Source organism: Urocampus carinirostris, chromosome 11, assembly GCF_059441175.1.
Source record: "Urocampus carinirostris isolate Australia breed hairy pipefish chromosome 11, RoL_Ucar_1.0, whole genome shotgun sequence".
Lineage (NCBI taxonomy): Eukaryota > Metazoa > Chordata > Actinopteri > Syngnathiformes > Syngnathidae > Urocampus > Urocampus carinirostris.
Window position 1 is genome coordinate 33,429,386 of NC_142359.1, and position 16,297 is coordinate 33,445,682.

General features: G+C 38.0%; 1 protein-coding gene across 1 annotated transcript in view; it reads left to right on the plus strand.

The window, feature by feature from the left end:
• The window catches only part of cacna1c (calcium voltage-gated channel subunit alpha1 C), a 215,457-nt gene that overhangs the window by 171,416 nt on the left and 27,744 nt on the right, over window positions 1–16,297 (plus strand). The window contains exons 32-36 of the mRNA XM_088348735.1: window positions 2,832–2,915; window positions 8,007–8,075; window positions 13,940–14,077; window positions 15,032–15,097; window positions 15,199–15,290. Of these exons, the coding sequence (XP_088204861.1) occupies window positions 2,832–2,915; window positions 8,007–8,075; window positions 13,940–14,077; window positions 15,032–15,097; window positions 15,199–15,290 (449 nt within the window). The remainder of the gene's footprint in view (window positions 1–2,831; window positions 2,916–8,006; window positions 8,076–13,939; window positions 14,078–15,031; window positions 15,098–15,198; window positions 15,291–16,297) is intronic.

A 16,297-nucleotide genomic window follows, 5' to 3' on the forward strand; every position in this document is an offset into this window, starting at 1 on the left:
AACTCTAGCCTCCATGCGTTTAAAGAAAAATGTGAGTGCGGTACCTTCAGTTTAATTTGTTCCATGACCACCCTAGTAACTAAAAATTAAACCCAAATATACAGTGCATCCGGAAAGTATTCACAGCGCTTCACTTTTTCCACATTTTGTTATGTTACAGCCTCATTCCAAATTGTATAAATTTAATCTCTTATCTCAAAATTCTATACAAAATACTCCATTATGACAATGTGAAAAAAAAAATATTTTAACTTTTTGGGAATTTGTTAAAAATAGAAAACTAAGAAATCACATTTACATAAGTATTCACAGCCTTTGCCATGAAGCTCAAAATTGAGCTCAGGTGCATCTTTTTTCCACTGATCATCCTTGAGATCTTTCTACAGCTTAGTTGGAGTCCACCTGCAGTAAATTCAGTTGATTGGACATGATTTGGAAAGGCACACACCTGTCTATATAAGGTCCCACAGTTGAGTGTGCATGTCAGAGCACAAACACCAAGCATGAAGTCAAAAGATCTATCTGTAGACCTGCGAGACAGGATTGTCTTGAGGCACAAATCTGGGGAAGGATACAGAAAAATTTCTGCTGCTTTGAAGGTCCCAATGAGCACAGTGGCCTCCATTATTCGTAAATGGAAGACATTTGGAACCACCAGTACTCTTCCTAGAGCTGGCCGGCCTTCTAAACTGAGCGATCGAGGAAGAACGGCCTTAGTCAGGGAGGTGACCAAGAACCCGATGGTCACTCTGTCAGAGCTCCAGCGTTCCACTGTGGAGAGAGGAGAGCCTTCCAGAAGGACAACAGTCTATGCAGCAATCCACCAATCAGGCCTGTATGGTAGAGTGGCCAGACGAAAGCCACTCCTTGGTAAAAGGAACATGGAAGCCCGTCTGGAATTTGCCAAAAAGCACCTGAATGACTCTCAGACCATGAGAAACAAAATTCTCTGGTCTGATGAGACAAAGATTGAACTCTTTGGTGTGAATGCCAGGTGCCATGTTTGGAGGAAAAAAGGCACCGCTCATCAGCAGGCCAATACCATCCCTACAGTGAAGCATGGTGGTGGCAGCATCATGCTGTGGGGATGTTTTTCAGCAGTAGGAACTGGCAGACTAGTCAGGATAGAAGAAAAAATTAATGCAGCAATATATAGAGATATCCTGGATGAAAACCTGCTCCAGAGCGCTCTTGACCTCAGGCTGGGGCAAAGGTTCATTTTTCAGCAGGACAACGACCCAAAGCACACAGCCAAGATCTCAAAAGATTGGCTTCAGAACCACTCCGTGAATGTCCTGGAGTGGCCCAGCCAGAGTCCAGACTTGAAGCCGATCGAACATCTCTGGAGAGATCTGAAAATGGCTGTGCACAAACGTCTGCCATCCAACCTGATTGAGCTTGAGACTTATTGCAAAGAAGAATGGGCAAAACTGCCTAAAGATAGGTGTGCTAAACTTGTGGGATCATATTCAAAAAGACTTGAGGCTGTATTTGCTGCCAAAGGTGGATCAACAAAGTATTAAGCAAAGGCTGTGAGTACTTATGTAAATGTGATTTCTTAGTGTTCTATTTTTAATAAATTCAAAAAAAGTAAAAAAAAACGTTTTCACATTGTCATAATGGAGTACTTTGTGTAGAATTTTGAGATAAAAGATAAAATTAATACAATTTGGAATGAGGCTGTAACATAACAAAATGTGGAAAAAGTGAAGCGCTGTGAATACTTTCCGGATGCACTGTAAGTGCCGTTCTTCCCCCAAAACCATTCATATACTTAATGAAAACATACAATAATGACACAATTAGAAACACATCACATCATTACACATTTACAGAGAGAAGAGAAGCTTCTCAACTCTTCATCAGTAATATTACTACTTCTTATCAGAGTATAAAGAATCAGTTGCAACTGCTGTATTATTTAGATTTTTTATTTTTTGCTTTACTGTTAGACTTCCACTGCTCTAAGGATGTGATGTTTCTAATTAGGAGTTGGCATTTGCAAGCAGGGTGAAGGCTACTTAAGAGTTGTTCAAAAATAAAATTAGTTTAACCAATAAATTTCAGTTGAGAAAATGTTACAATTTTTCACTAAGATGTTGAGAAAAAAATAGAAGAATAGAACAGAATTTATTGTTATTGTAATGTGTGGAACGCACGAGGAAATTAACATTCATCTCTGGCACTGTGACTAAAAATAGTGTAATAGTGAGATTAAATCAATTGCCTTTTCACATGAAATCTTTACCAATGGTGGTCCAGTGGACAAAAATGCTCTCCCCGCCGCGATCCAAGTTTGATCCCCGTTGCATCCGATTGCAACGTTTGAGCGAAGAAAAAGTTAAACAACATTTGAAACTGATTTTTATTCAAAAAATAGGGGTGAACAAATTTTGTACTCATATTACAATTCCCCACTGTTTAAGTTTTAAATAAATCTGGCGATTGGAGAATATGGGCAATAGATGTATGAGAGCTACAAGTCAAAGCTCGACAAATAGACGTTTTAAGTTTACAGTTTACAAAGCGTACAATGAAAAAGCTTTAGGGTTAATGATAAATTGATGATTCTTAATGTGTCAGACTGAATTTTGGTGCTTGTGCAATATATTAAATAAGAAACTCATATTGTTTTAACTCTTGAAAGTTCACAAACCAGTCTGACATCCGTGACAACAAGCTGTATAGCATGTAGCATCAACACGTTAATAATTTTTCATGTGATGGTTTTTACGAAGTGTAACATATCTGTCCTCGCCTGGCGGCAGATGGTGTTCCCCTTCTAACCTTCCTCCCCTCCTCCTCCTCCTCCTCACCTGCCTCCCTTTTAGGGTTACTTTAGTGATCCCTGGAATGTGTTTGATTTCCTCATCGTAATTGGCAGCATAATAGACGTCATTCTCAGTGAAATCAACGTAAGTACCCACCTCCCACTTTCTCTTGCCTACTTTCTCCTCTTGTTTTCTCCTTTCCTTCTCTCCCTCCTCTTTACTTCTCCATCCTTCTTTGAGTCGAAAAAGGCCTCGGAAGGTATCATATTCCTTAAGCACAAGTAAGACAGGACCCAGCTAAGTCCGCATCGGAATTAACGATTAATAAAGTTTAACTAGGCTCGACACATGAACCACATGCATGCAGCATTTTCTCCTTTACAAATGTTTGGCCAAGAGACAATTTCCTCTTCATCATCCAATAAAATGTCTGAACATATTTTGTGTTTTTATGTTTTTCTCATTTAACTGGCTTCTTCTCTGCCTGTTTCTCATTTTCCCATATTTCTGTTTTTTCCATGTCCACGCAGCATTATTTTGTCGATGAATGGAACACATTTGACGCCTTGATAGTCGTGGGTAGCATTGTTGACATAGCAATCACTGAGGCCAATGTAAGTAGCCAAGCTCTTGCCATTTGTCCATGCCCATTCATCCAAACTAAATACACATCTACAGCGAGATAAACCTCGCATGTCCCCAAATGATCAAGAAACCTCAGCTGCATTGGAATTTGATACAGATATCCCTCACTTTTCGGGTTAATGGGGACCAGAACCACCCGCAAAAAGTGAAAACCCGCGAAGAGGCGGCACACTCTCATAAAAGACATCCAGGGGCAAGCTTAACTTGAGATGACATCACAGTGTAAACGACTTTCACAAAATAACAACTATAGATCAACTAAGAATAACACACAACACATAATTGCAGTTGAATGAATGGTTTTCTTGTCATTATCAGAAATTGAAATGAAATTGGAGGACATTTGTCAAAAGCACATACAGCTTCCGGGATGAGGGAAGAGCCCACACTTACTTCAACACACACACCCCTTCCATCCCTGAGTGGTCCGGGCTTTTTTGCCAGCATTGCATTATTATAACTTTCCTTTTGAGTTTGATTTAATTGATTAATCTATTTTCAATGTAAAGAGCCGCTCAAAGCTGGCAGCCGCTATCCCTCCCAGTTTGTTTTGATACAGAAACGTTGACTGCGCATGCCCAAACTGGCTTTTTGACTGACAACATACATCAGCCTATCACAGTCGCGCTCACAGACAGTCACACCCACCCAACACAGAGCGGTTCCCTCATCTGTCCCCGCTGTCTGCTATTAAAAAACAATGTACAATATGTTAATATCAATGACAATGAAGATAATTCAATTAAGAATCCGCAAACGAGTGAACCAACAATAGCCGAAGTAGCAATTGGTCTCTGTACCACAGTGGCCAAATTAGTTTGAGTGAGTCAAAAAAAGCCAGATGTTGGAGCACCGCAATGCTTGGGAACAATTTAAAAGGGAAATTGTTTGACTCAGGGGCCATGAGATGCATGCAAAATGAATCATATATCCTCAACCAGTGGGTCGGGACCCAAAAGTGGGTTGCGGATGAATTTTCAGCAAAATAATGCCAAGGGGGCGGCAGTAGCTCAGGAGGTAGAGCGATCGTTTTAGGATTAAGGGATCCCGGTTCGAATCCCTGCTTGTCCGGGTTACATGTCGAAGTGTCCTTGGGTAAGACACTGAACCCCCAATACCCCCAATAAGCAGGTTAGCGCCTTACATGGCTGCACAGATCACGGCCGCTATTGGGAAATGTGAAGCACAATGTAAAGCGCTTTGGGAAGTCATTGACTTGAAAAGCGCTATATAAATGCAGATCATTTCATTTCATTTCAAGAAGAAAAAAAAAATGGATGCCCAATCACACCCCCTAACGGTAGTTGGCAATAATACCCTGCCCGATCTTTTCTTCCTGCTAGGGTAAATTTTGAAGTTTTAGCTTTTTACGAGTAAATATCTATACCATCAGAATTACGTAGAGTAGCCAAATGATTTACCTAAGTAAAAGTACTGTTACTTCAGACTAATAGAAGTAAAAGAAGTCATCCAAATATTTACTTGAATAAAAGTAAAAAACAGTACTTGGTGAAAAATATACTCAAGTAATGAGTCACTCTAGCAACATCTTATTTATTGTTTTTTATTTAAACAAATATTCTATCAAAACATAAAATCATCAAAGGGCATCCAATCAAAAATAAATTACATTTAATTAAAAATCTAATTAAAATAATCAAGGTAAATTCAAGTACTTTTATAAACAATAAAATAGTAATAGTATAAATCAAAGAACTAAATTAAGCATAAGTAGCACATTTAAAGACCCTGTACTTTTTTAACAGGCTCTGCAGGCAGAACAACAAGCTAGCCCAGGGGTCGGCAACCCAAAATGTTAAAAGAGCGGTTTGGACCCAAAAAAAAGAAAAGAAAAATTTTTCAGGAGCTGCAAAAAACTAAAAGCCTTACATAAATTTGACCTATGAATGCAACACATGCTGTATGTATTAAGATTAGCTTATTATCTGACTACTCTGTTGAATGATACTGTCTCAAGTTTAACTTGGCCACAAGATTAATAGACTACTGAATTTTTGATTGTTTTGATATAATTAAAGAGATACAATGAAGAAATCCAATTTTTCATGTCATGCAGTATTGGAAAAAACAACAACAAATGTGCATAATCTGCCCCTTATCTGAGCTACAAAAACTGCTATAAAATGCATCATGCATTTTTTAAAATATAATAGCAACTTTTGGAAAATGTAAAGTAAATAAAATCACATGAATACAATTTAAGTTTCATTTCTGTACAGTTTTGTTTCCCTTTTTATCTTTGGTGTCCTTGGCAGATTACATGTTTGCGACCTGTGCGGCTTTTTTTCAAAGAGGCGTACCTTGGGCCACAAAGTTGTCTCTTACACAGGGGAGACCAGAAAAAACAAATGAAGGAGTAATGCACGCACTTACGTAAGAAACAGGTTCAATGGAGCATAATGTAGTAGAGTAAGAGTACACAAATCTACTCAAGTAAATGTATAATGATTTTTTAAAAACTCCCAGAAGTACCAAATAGCCCAGAATTTACTCAAGTAAATGTTAGAGTAAATGTAGTTTGTTACTACCCAGCTCTGCCTGTATGCAATTCATGAAACATGGCACAAAGGTACTGAAGTATGTTGGGTGTTCCATCCTATTCGAGAACTGGCCAGGCATACCAGTGAGCTAGGCAATTCCCAAGAGTGCACAAGCTCATCTTTTAGACAGGGAATTTATGCTAGCAAGCAAACAATGTGAGTGGTTGGACTGAACCTTCTGTTAGCAAGGTGCTTTTTGGTACATTATACTGAGCATTATTTGATACAACATTGTTTAAATGACACACAGACCCACGTGTGCAATCTTTCGTCTGTCAATGCTTCTTCACTTTAATTGCTTACCGGGATAATTTTCCTCATTCACTACTTTACTTCTGCTACCATTTATTTTTTGTTTCTGTTACAGTACAGGGAAATCCTTTCAGACAAAGGTAACTTCATAACATAGCGTAAATAAATCAAGAAGAATTTACATTTTGTTAATTATTATAGTCACATAACAAAGTGTGTGTTGTCATTAAACCCTGCACACTGTGCATATTGTATGTCATAGCCACCCTTATAGATAAACACAAGATATTAAAGCATATTCCACTGTGTGTGCTGAAAAGAGGTGGCCCAGTTATAATTCCCACAGCACAGGTATACATTCTGTAGCCCTTAATGTCTTTTCTGTCCCTCTTGTCTTCTCCTTTCCTCTCCCTTTTGTTCAAATTCTCTCCTGTGTCTGCATCGCCGTGTCGTCTTTCGTCTAGGAGAAGCTTTAGAGGAGTAATGTTGCACTTATGCTGCCTCAAAGTGTTTTAACAGGGTCACCACAGAGTGTGGCACTATATATATATATATATATATATATATATATATATATATATATATATATATATATATATATATATATATATATATATATATATGTCATCATCAGTGAATAAACGCCAACGTGAAATTTAAGAGCCTCTTTACCTTGTAGGGTCCATCAAGTGTTTTCAGTTCAATCAAGGCCTCGAATAGGACGTAGTGTCTTTTCCAATTGGCTGCTAATTACATTAATGCAAATTGAAGGCACATTAGGATAATTTACTGCTTTTGCTTCATACTTCCAGCTAGCAAGATAAACAGATAGCTCTGGAGGCAGGCTTCCATCCATCATGAATCACATTTAGCCAGGGGCACCTGAACATAAATGTTGCAGACACATCATCAGCTCTTCCCCTTCTTTGCACTAGCCTGGGCCATTCTTCATTATTTTAGCCCGGCTGCCTTAAACAGACTTTCCAATATCCTACTGTGTCCACATGGTTCAATGTATCCTAAAGCCTGCAGTTACAATCCTCACAGCATAGTGTTTGCTGTAATATTTCTTTAGATTGCCCTTTTAGCCTATTTTTTTTTCAATCCATATGTATGAATAAATGTCATTCTTTAGTTGTTGAATCCCAAATTGCTATGTATAACAAGTACATGTTTTTAAACATAACATCATACATTTTGGTTTATAAACAGCAGACAAAATAAAGTCAAATTACGCTTTTATAAGTAATTCTGGATGTGCATCTTCCCCAGGGGCTAAGATGTTCTCTTTTTTGCGTTAAAATAATATTATTACCCCTCTGTTTAAAAATTTGACTGTTTTTTGTTTTTGCATGATCCTTCTTAAGATATAGTTTCTTGTTTCTTTAATAAAGGCACCCTTTAACAATGTATATTTTTTATCTATCTAAATAGTACTACTCTACAAATGAAAATAACCTAAAATGAAATAGGGAACAATTCCTAAAATAGGCAAAGGAACCTACCTGATAAGACAATTTTGCCTATTTTATGTTAAAATTTAGTTTTGTAAGATTTCTTAGTGCTTTGGATATTTTTTTTGCAACTATTTCATGTAATGTGATATTGAGATGACTGAAAGTAAGGTGTCCATTGCTAAATTCTTACATAACAATAGCTCCCAGGAATACACACGACGACGCAACAACTATTTCGGATTCACACACAATTGTGTACAAGTGCCACCAGCGCTAATAGGTGCCGCTCTTTTGCTGATCTATGTTGCCTTTCCTTAAAGCCAGCTGACTCCTCCTCGTCCTCCTCCTCGTCCTCCTCCTCGTCCTCTTCCTCCTCTCACCCCCTTGCGGTAAGACAAATGGTACACGTCGACGTTCACCTCGTCCGACTACCTCTCCCTCCTCTTCCTGTGTCCAGGGTTCGTACAGGTGCTTGAAAAGCTTAAAAATGCTTTAATTTTGATGTTGAGTTTTCAAGGTCAAGAAATTGCTTACATATTGGATAAAGTGCTTAATATTTCTCTAAATTGTTACCATTGCCATGTTTATTGGCAGTCTGACTCTATAGACCACACAATAAATGAATAACAAACTTAAAATTAATTAAAAAAGGGTAAAAATGACGCGGACGCGTCTGTTCTGTTGGCTTGTCATTATGGCATTGTTATGTTAAGTCACCGCAGCACCCCAGAAAACCGCTCTTTTTAGAAACTCGTCTTTTTCGGCTCACAAACGGCTACTCAGATATATTATCTTAATAAAAAAAAAAACTACGCACAAAATTATTTGGTAACAAGTATTTTATTATGCAACCAGCATGTTGATGCCCCCCTGCCTACTGCTCGAAGATAGCTGGGATGGGCTCCAGAACCCCAGCGACCCTAGTGAGGATAAGCGGTGTAGATAATGGATGGATGGATAATTTAGAATCCTTTGCAGGGGATCCCTGAAAAACACATTAAATATAAATGAAAATATATACAGATCTACGAAAAAATATGTATACAGTATATGTACAACAATGTTAGATTTGTACATACAGTACTAAATACATTCAAACACAAAATCCCTGCAAATGCAAAATAATAAAATGAAAATTAAAAATAACATCTCATCAGTGCTGTAATTAAATTATAAAATGCAAACAAAATAACTATTTAGATTTCTTTTTCCGATAAAAACAAAAAACAAATAAGAAACTGCTCACTTTTCAATTATAAATCATAACCAAATTTGATACAAAATAAAAACTACAGTGTTGATTTTATACTTAAAAATTGTCCAGCATGATCGTTCAATAATTTCACACGACTTGCAGTCATGTCTTGATCTTTATTTTTTTTCTTGTATTTTTATTCTTACACAATTTTGCTTCTCTCAAAAGCCATACTTAATTTTTCTTAAAGGGACTGTGTATATTATTTAGCATCTCATAGTGGCAAAAAAATAGTCATAAAATATGAAATTGAAAAATAAGCAAACAAACATGAACTATTTTTATATAGCTTTTTTTCTTAAAAATATGTCAATAAATATGTATTGGTTTTTATGTTGAGGTTTAGTTTTTCCTTGCCCTCGTGTAGGTTTTAGATCAGAGGATGGTAGTCTGTTGTTTGAAATAGTCTGTGGTCTGTGCAGCCCTTTGAGACTCCTTGTGATAAAGGGCTATACAAATGAACGTGACTTGACATTTGTATTTTAACCAATTCAGAAACAGGTGCTCTGAAAAACATGCAAACAATATAGAATAAAGTTAGTACAACAAAAAGTAAAAGATCAGCAGTCTCTAAGATTGAAAGATTGAATGTATACTGCTTCAAAGCAATGAATATCATTATTCCAGTCCAAATCTGACTCATGTTTCTGCTTTTTTTTTTTTCTATTTCTGTCGTATTTAACTCAATTATTAGCCAACATCTACAGCGTCCTTTAACAAGTGGGACGTAGCCAAGCTGTGCAAGCTTTGTTTATTCATGTCAGTTTATAGCAGCCAATTGACACAAAAAGATCATAGATCATAGATGGTAATAAAATAGCACAAATTATATGCAAGCAGCAATAGTGACTTTACTTTAGTCATCAAAGTCAACAACAACAACAAAAAAACGCTCTTTTGATCGGCGATGGATTTCTTCCTTTGAAGGTAAAAGGAAAATTGTAAAATTGGTCTTGAAAGTGCCATGAATAAGATGTACGAACCCTGTGTGTCCCTCCGTGCCGTCGCCCTCCGCATGACCTCCAAGCCCCCCTTCATGGACACTCTTGCTGGTATTCCATATTTGGTGCACAGCAGGAGTTGTGTTGTTACTGTTGTCGTGGTAACTAAAGTGACATCTGGTTCTTTGTCATGAGCATCACGCTGCCACACTTATCTGGCTTTATCTTTCTATCGTTCCAGCTATGGTGTGTTAAACTCTCTTATTTCTGTTTATATCATCACCTCAGCCTCCCACCCCACGCTCTCTTTAATGGGCCGTGCTTTGGCACTTGCGCATCGACGGTGTGCTGCAAACATTTGGGAACACATTCTCCTGTGGGATTGGGTCATTCATTGTATTCGGTGCCATTCCAGCATGGTAACCTTCACTCAAAAATGTAAAATAGTTAATGATTTTGATATTTTATCCAAAGGGGGACTTTCGAACTATAAGAGAAATGTATTGGTCCTGCTCAGGATATAATCCTGCAACCTTTTTTTTAACGATTACTTTACACATGACATAGGCCACATGATTCTCCTGTTACAGTGCATAGCAGTAACAGGGAGGACTTTAGTAGGGGAGCAGTCCATTGCTTACGTTGGCCATTACCACTAAAGTGCTGAAAAAGAAACAGGTATACGATGATTCCAGTGAAATATTTTTAACACGTTGATTAGCCATATTATCATAATTACAAAAAAACATTTAGTAGTTCCCACTTCAAATAAGTGTAACAGGGTGAATTTGTTACATTTTTCCTTATCAGTAAATCAATCAAAAGAAAATCGTTGAAAATAGGTTGATTAAAGAGTGTTAGTTACTCCTCTTCCTCTTGAAGTGTTTGCCCGCCAAAAATCTTGTTACGTCAGAGTCATGTGACTAAAATGATATCCAGCAGATGTTTTCTATAGAACTCTTATCAGCGTAATGGGGGGGTGCAGTTTACACCGGGACAAAACACATTTTAGAGATTTTAAACATGAAAAATGCACTAATAACTGATTTTGACATGAGGTGAGAAATATAATGAACCCTGAATGATGAAAAACGAAATTCGTATCTCTCATATTTCTATCAGAAGTCAAATAAACATGACTAGGGACATTTAGTGTACTACTATCAGAGTATTTTATTTAAAATAATTTATCCTGCATTTGTATCGCTGTGTCCTATGGTAGACGACATTTAAGCATGCAAGATAATCTTTTAGAAATAAGTATAAGCCCATTTTTACACAAAAAAATACCATTCTATGTCACTGGGACGCGAATGTCACAGAATAACAGGAATGACCCGATACTGTTTTCCAAATATTACCCTAATTTTCTGATTTCAAGCCACTCCTTTTTGTTTATATTTCAAACAGAGCAGCTTTAAATATTGTGCGGCTTATTCGTTTTTTTTTCTTTTTGATTTTTTTTACCGAGGAAAACATTGAGTTGCGCTTTTCTACAAAGCATACGCTCAAAATACAAAACACAGCGGTGACGTCCAAAAACATGTACTGTATGACGTCCTTAGTAGTCCATTGACATCACATTTTTATTCATTTTTTTCCACCTGTCATCATATACAAGGTTACAAAAGTTGGAAACAACAATCGATTAACAATTGACAGGGCACAAGGGGAAAAAAGGCAGACAGGAAAAAGCCGGAGATTATCTTGGTCCTGTCACCCTAACAACTGTAATACTTTTATCATTATTCATGTAATTTAATCAGATTTTGTAACAAGACATTTTGAGTCTCATACATCACACTTCATCATCACACAAGAGAAATAATCAAACATGTAAAATGTAGATAAGGATAATCATGTTTAAGATAATGTATCGATTTTATGTTTGCCTTCATGTTCGCCTTACCATCTCACTCTCATTTTTGGACATTTGTTTTCACTAATTACATTTTAATTTCTATGAGAAGAGCAAAAGTCCACCTTGATCTGATGAAACCAGTCTAGCTTGTTGATTAGTCATCGTTTCCCATTTTGACGTTGGAGACCTCAAACTTGTCGTTGAATTTGATGTAGAGGTGAGCTTTCAGCTGGCTCCCGGCGTTTTCGAGCATGATGGTTTGTTCGCCGAGGGTGTTGGCCAAGATGGCATCACAGCATTGAAGAAGAATCTCAGTTGCACCAATCTGATACCTGAACAGTTAATCAGGCATTTATCTCAGCCGTGTTCACAAACTTTACATAAAAACGCCAGCACAATTTTCTCAGATGAAATAAAAGGTCAGCAATCCAGTTGCGTTAGAAACACTAGTTTTGTATTTTGACCAACCGTTTTGAGCATATTCGCTAGGATAAGCGCCTTTCGGACTAGGACTTTCATTAGTTTCAGCACTCCTATGACCCCTAGCAAAAAGTATGGAATCACCAGTCTTGGGCAATTTTATTCTGTAGAAAAAACTCAGATCACAAACATGACACAATCGTAAGGTCATTCCAAGGTGCAACATATTGGCATTCAGAAACACTAAAAGAAATTAAAAAAGCATTGCAATGGTCAGTAAATGTTGCTTTTATCGAGCAAGTGCAGGGAAATAAATATGAAATCACTCAGTTCTGAGGAAAAACATATGGAAGCAGTGCATTTTAAGTAGGACATAAGGACACACCCAGTCAATTTCCTTTCCTTAATTGGAAACCTGGCATAAAATAAGTCTGCACTTTAGTCAGCAGTTAAAAACAGTGCAGTTATCACACCTTGGAGGGATCCTGGACCAAGTGGATTGGCAAGAATCATGGCTCCAACAAGAGAGATGTCTCTTGAGACCGAAGACAGGATCGCCAAACTTCTTGAAGAAAGTAACTTTAATCATATGGTTGCCAAAGATGTGGGCTGTTCACCGTTAGCTGTATCGAAGATTTGGACCAAGTACAAGCAGCATGGGAAGGTTGTTGAAGTCAAGTGTACTGATAGGCAGTATCTGAATGCCAATATGTTGCACTTTGGAATGACCTTACGAATGTTTCATGTTTGTGATCTGAGTTTTTTCTACAGAATAAAATGTCTGAGTGAGCGCTTGCCCAATTCAGGTGATTCCATACTTTTTGCTAGGGGTTGTATGCTCCACTGACTCTTCCTTTTGACAGTTCTCACACAATCCATTGAGTCATCAATTTCAGTGTTTTGTTTAAGACAGTCTGTTCAATCCTTAAACGGGACTACACCTCTCCTCCTCTTTCTGGGAAGCGGCGCTTAAATACTGATCAATTGGGAATCGGTGGATTGACCTCAGGTGCGCCCACAATTGATTGCAGGGCATGCACTGGGAGATAGCAGTACTTTGCCACCTCCCTTAATAGAAAAGGTTATGTTTGCTCTTACAGTGCAGCCTGTCCTTCAGGATGGGTCCTTGGGTTGAAACAACTGATGAAAAATTATATTTTTACATTTTTCTATTCATTAAGTACGTAATTTTCCATTTGCAAACAATTGTTGTACCTGATTTGTTTGGCTAAGAAATAGCAGTAGCATAAATAAATAAATAGCGCTGTCGCAAAAACCTCATCAATTGCCAAATTTCCGCATCCAAAATGGACCTAAAAATAGCTAGCGTGAGGCAGGAAATACATCAGTCGCAAGAAGGTTTGACAGTAAAAGCAACGCTTTAGAAAGGGTGAGAATCAGATATGCCAGGCATGATGATGGGAATTTATAACAGGTGATAAGATACCTTAATCCAAATGAAGCTCCCCATTTGTTTCCTCAAAGTGATTTATTGGAACGTGAAACTCCTTGCAGATTGAGATTCATCACGCTTCCAAATGATTTCACTCGAATTGTGGAAAATATTTTTGCCGATGGTAAACTCTATGGGCAGTCTTGCGCATGATAGCACATCCAGTCTGTTATCCAATCGAATTAATGACAAGAGAAATTCAGCCACCTGAGACATTTCTCAATCTGTTTGCTTCCCAAAATCTTGCCCAGGCCACTCAAATTGGCCGCGGCTCTGCTACCAACTTTACATGCTAACTCTTGCGTGGGTATCATGTCAATAAGGGGCTGCAGAACTCGGAAGACAACGCCCGGATCTCCATCACCTTCTTCCGTCTCTTTCGTGTAATGCGTCTGGTGAAGCTTCTCTCCCGTGGGGAAGGGATCCGGACCCTACTGTGGACTTTCATCAAGTCCTTCCAGGTAAACATATAAACCAGGGATCTGGAACCTATGGTTCATAGCCCTATATAGCTCTTTTCATATGTACATATGGCTCGGAGATGAAACTGTACTCATGCAAATCTCATCCATAGTGTTCAAAACCTTAAACGTGACTACACCTCTCGTCTTCTCTCTGGGAAGCGGAGCTTAAATACTGCTCAATGGGGAATAAGTGCAGATTTGAGTGTCGTGCTTTCATAGCAAAAGTACCACTATTATTTTGTACAGTTCAGGCCAGTATATAAAGGGCATTCTCCCCATTACAGGTAACAGTCAAGTTGGCACTAAGTCGCTAGGAAATCCTTTATATGGCAGCTTATAAAACAATTTAGGTTCACTGTTGAGACACTGTGATGAAAACCCACAGAAAACACCTAGAAACGCCAGCCAAGCACACAGAGCAATTTGATTGGATGAGCGGTAAGGGTGGGTGAAAAGAATGCTCACAGTGCACTTCTCTCTGCCCGGCACCGTCTGCCTCCAAGGTAAATATGTCAGTATCCTTATTTGCAGTATTTTGTGACAAGAATTGAAGGTCTAAATGAGCCTCAACGATTTTAAATAATTGCGAGAGGGAGACAAATTTAAAGTGGTATATTTTTTGATAAGGGACACTGTCTCTGGCATTATTCTTATTTGATACACTTTATCAAATCATCTAACCTAACACAGTAAAATAAAATACGCAGAAAAATTATACTTCTTCCGGAGAGCAAGTTTTGGGGTTTTGCTGAAATTTGTCTTTGAATAAATGGGTTTAAAAAAAAATGTCAATATTTTGCTAGTTGGGCTCTTTGGGTCAAAAAGATTCCCGATCCCTAAAATAAACAAAAGTGTTGACTTGTGTCGTGATAAAGGGACTATTCCCCCAAGAAGCAATGGTAGAATGTAAGTGCAAAATGTCCAGATGACTTATGCATCCCTTTTCTCTAGGCTCTACCTTACGTCGCCCTGCTGATAGTGATGTTGTTCTTTATTTACGCTGTCATCGGCATGCAGGTAAGCCGCCGCAAGCCTTTTCTCCCCGTTGCATTTAATTGGCCTTTCCGATTTGACCGAAGAGACTCCCGTGTTTTGCTCCCCTACCGCACTTTGTGCAGATGTTTGGCAAGATAGCGCTGCGGGACCACACACAGATCAACAGGAACAACAATTTTCAGACGTTTCCCCAGGCAGTGCTGCTGCTCTTCAGGTGAGGAATGTTTCAATGCTCCATCCACACTTGTGCTTCAGAAATAAGCCAATAGCATGCACAATTCCCTTATAAAAGTATACAACAAATATACAAATTAAAGACTTCAATATGTACATATCTAAAAAGCAATTTGACTATTGTTTAAAAATCCTTCAAACAAGTTTGTCAATGTTTTAAATATCAGGTTTGCCACAGATCCAAAAATATTGAGTTATGATGGCCGTCTATGCTACAAAAATTCCATGTTGTGTTTGTAACAACTTTTAAAGGTCAGTGCATTGATGACAATAACACATTACCCCATTGGCAGAAATGTTTGTTCATTTTAAGTACCTCAAATTCCGTACTGTATAGAGCGCACCAGTTAAACAGCCATAAAAAAGAACTAGTTCATGACCATTTCTTACATTTTAAGGCCAGTGCACTCCTAGTGTCAACCGCGTGGGGAGTTTGGGGTCTACGCTTTTTGTTGCGGTACGCACCGTCCCCCCCATGTATCTGATGCCATTTTTAGCTGCATCTTTCAGTTTTTTTTTTTGGTTTGAACAAATTTATTGACACTAAAAACAGAAAACAATCATGACAATCTCAACAGCAATTAAGCACATTCACAATATTATATTCCAATATTACGTTTTTAACAGCAAACACAAAGTGAGGTTTGAACAAACCTTCTCGAAAATCAAACATATTCACAATTTCATTATATAACATCTTTGTTAGTGTCAATAGATCCGTCCAGGCCAAAGTCGATTGTCCTCGATCTGAACAAATCCACCGACACCAACAGCAGCAAAACACAGCCATCAAGCATATTCACAATGTTTGCTCCGATTTCTTTTCGGATTATGGGACCATTCAAGATGGTGATTATAAAGACAAGCACATATTTACTACTGCGAATGAGGGCTGTGTGCATAAAATGCGGGCATTATATTATTTGATGACAGCACCAAGGCAACTAGACTGATAATAGTGCCAGATTGCAACACAGGAAGTCGTCT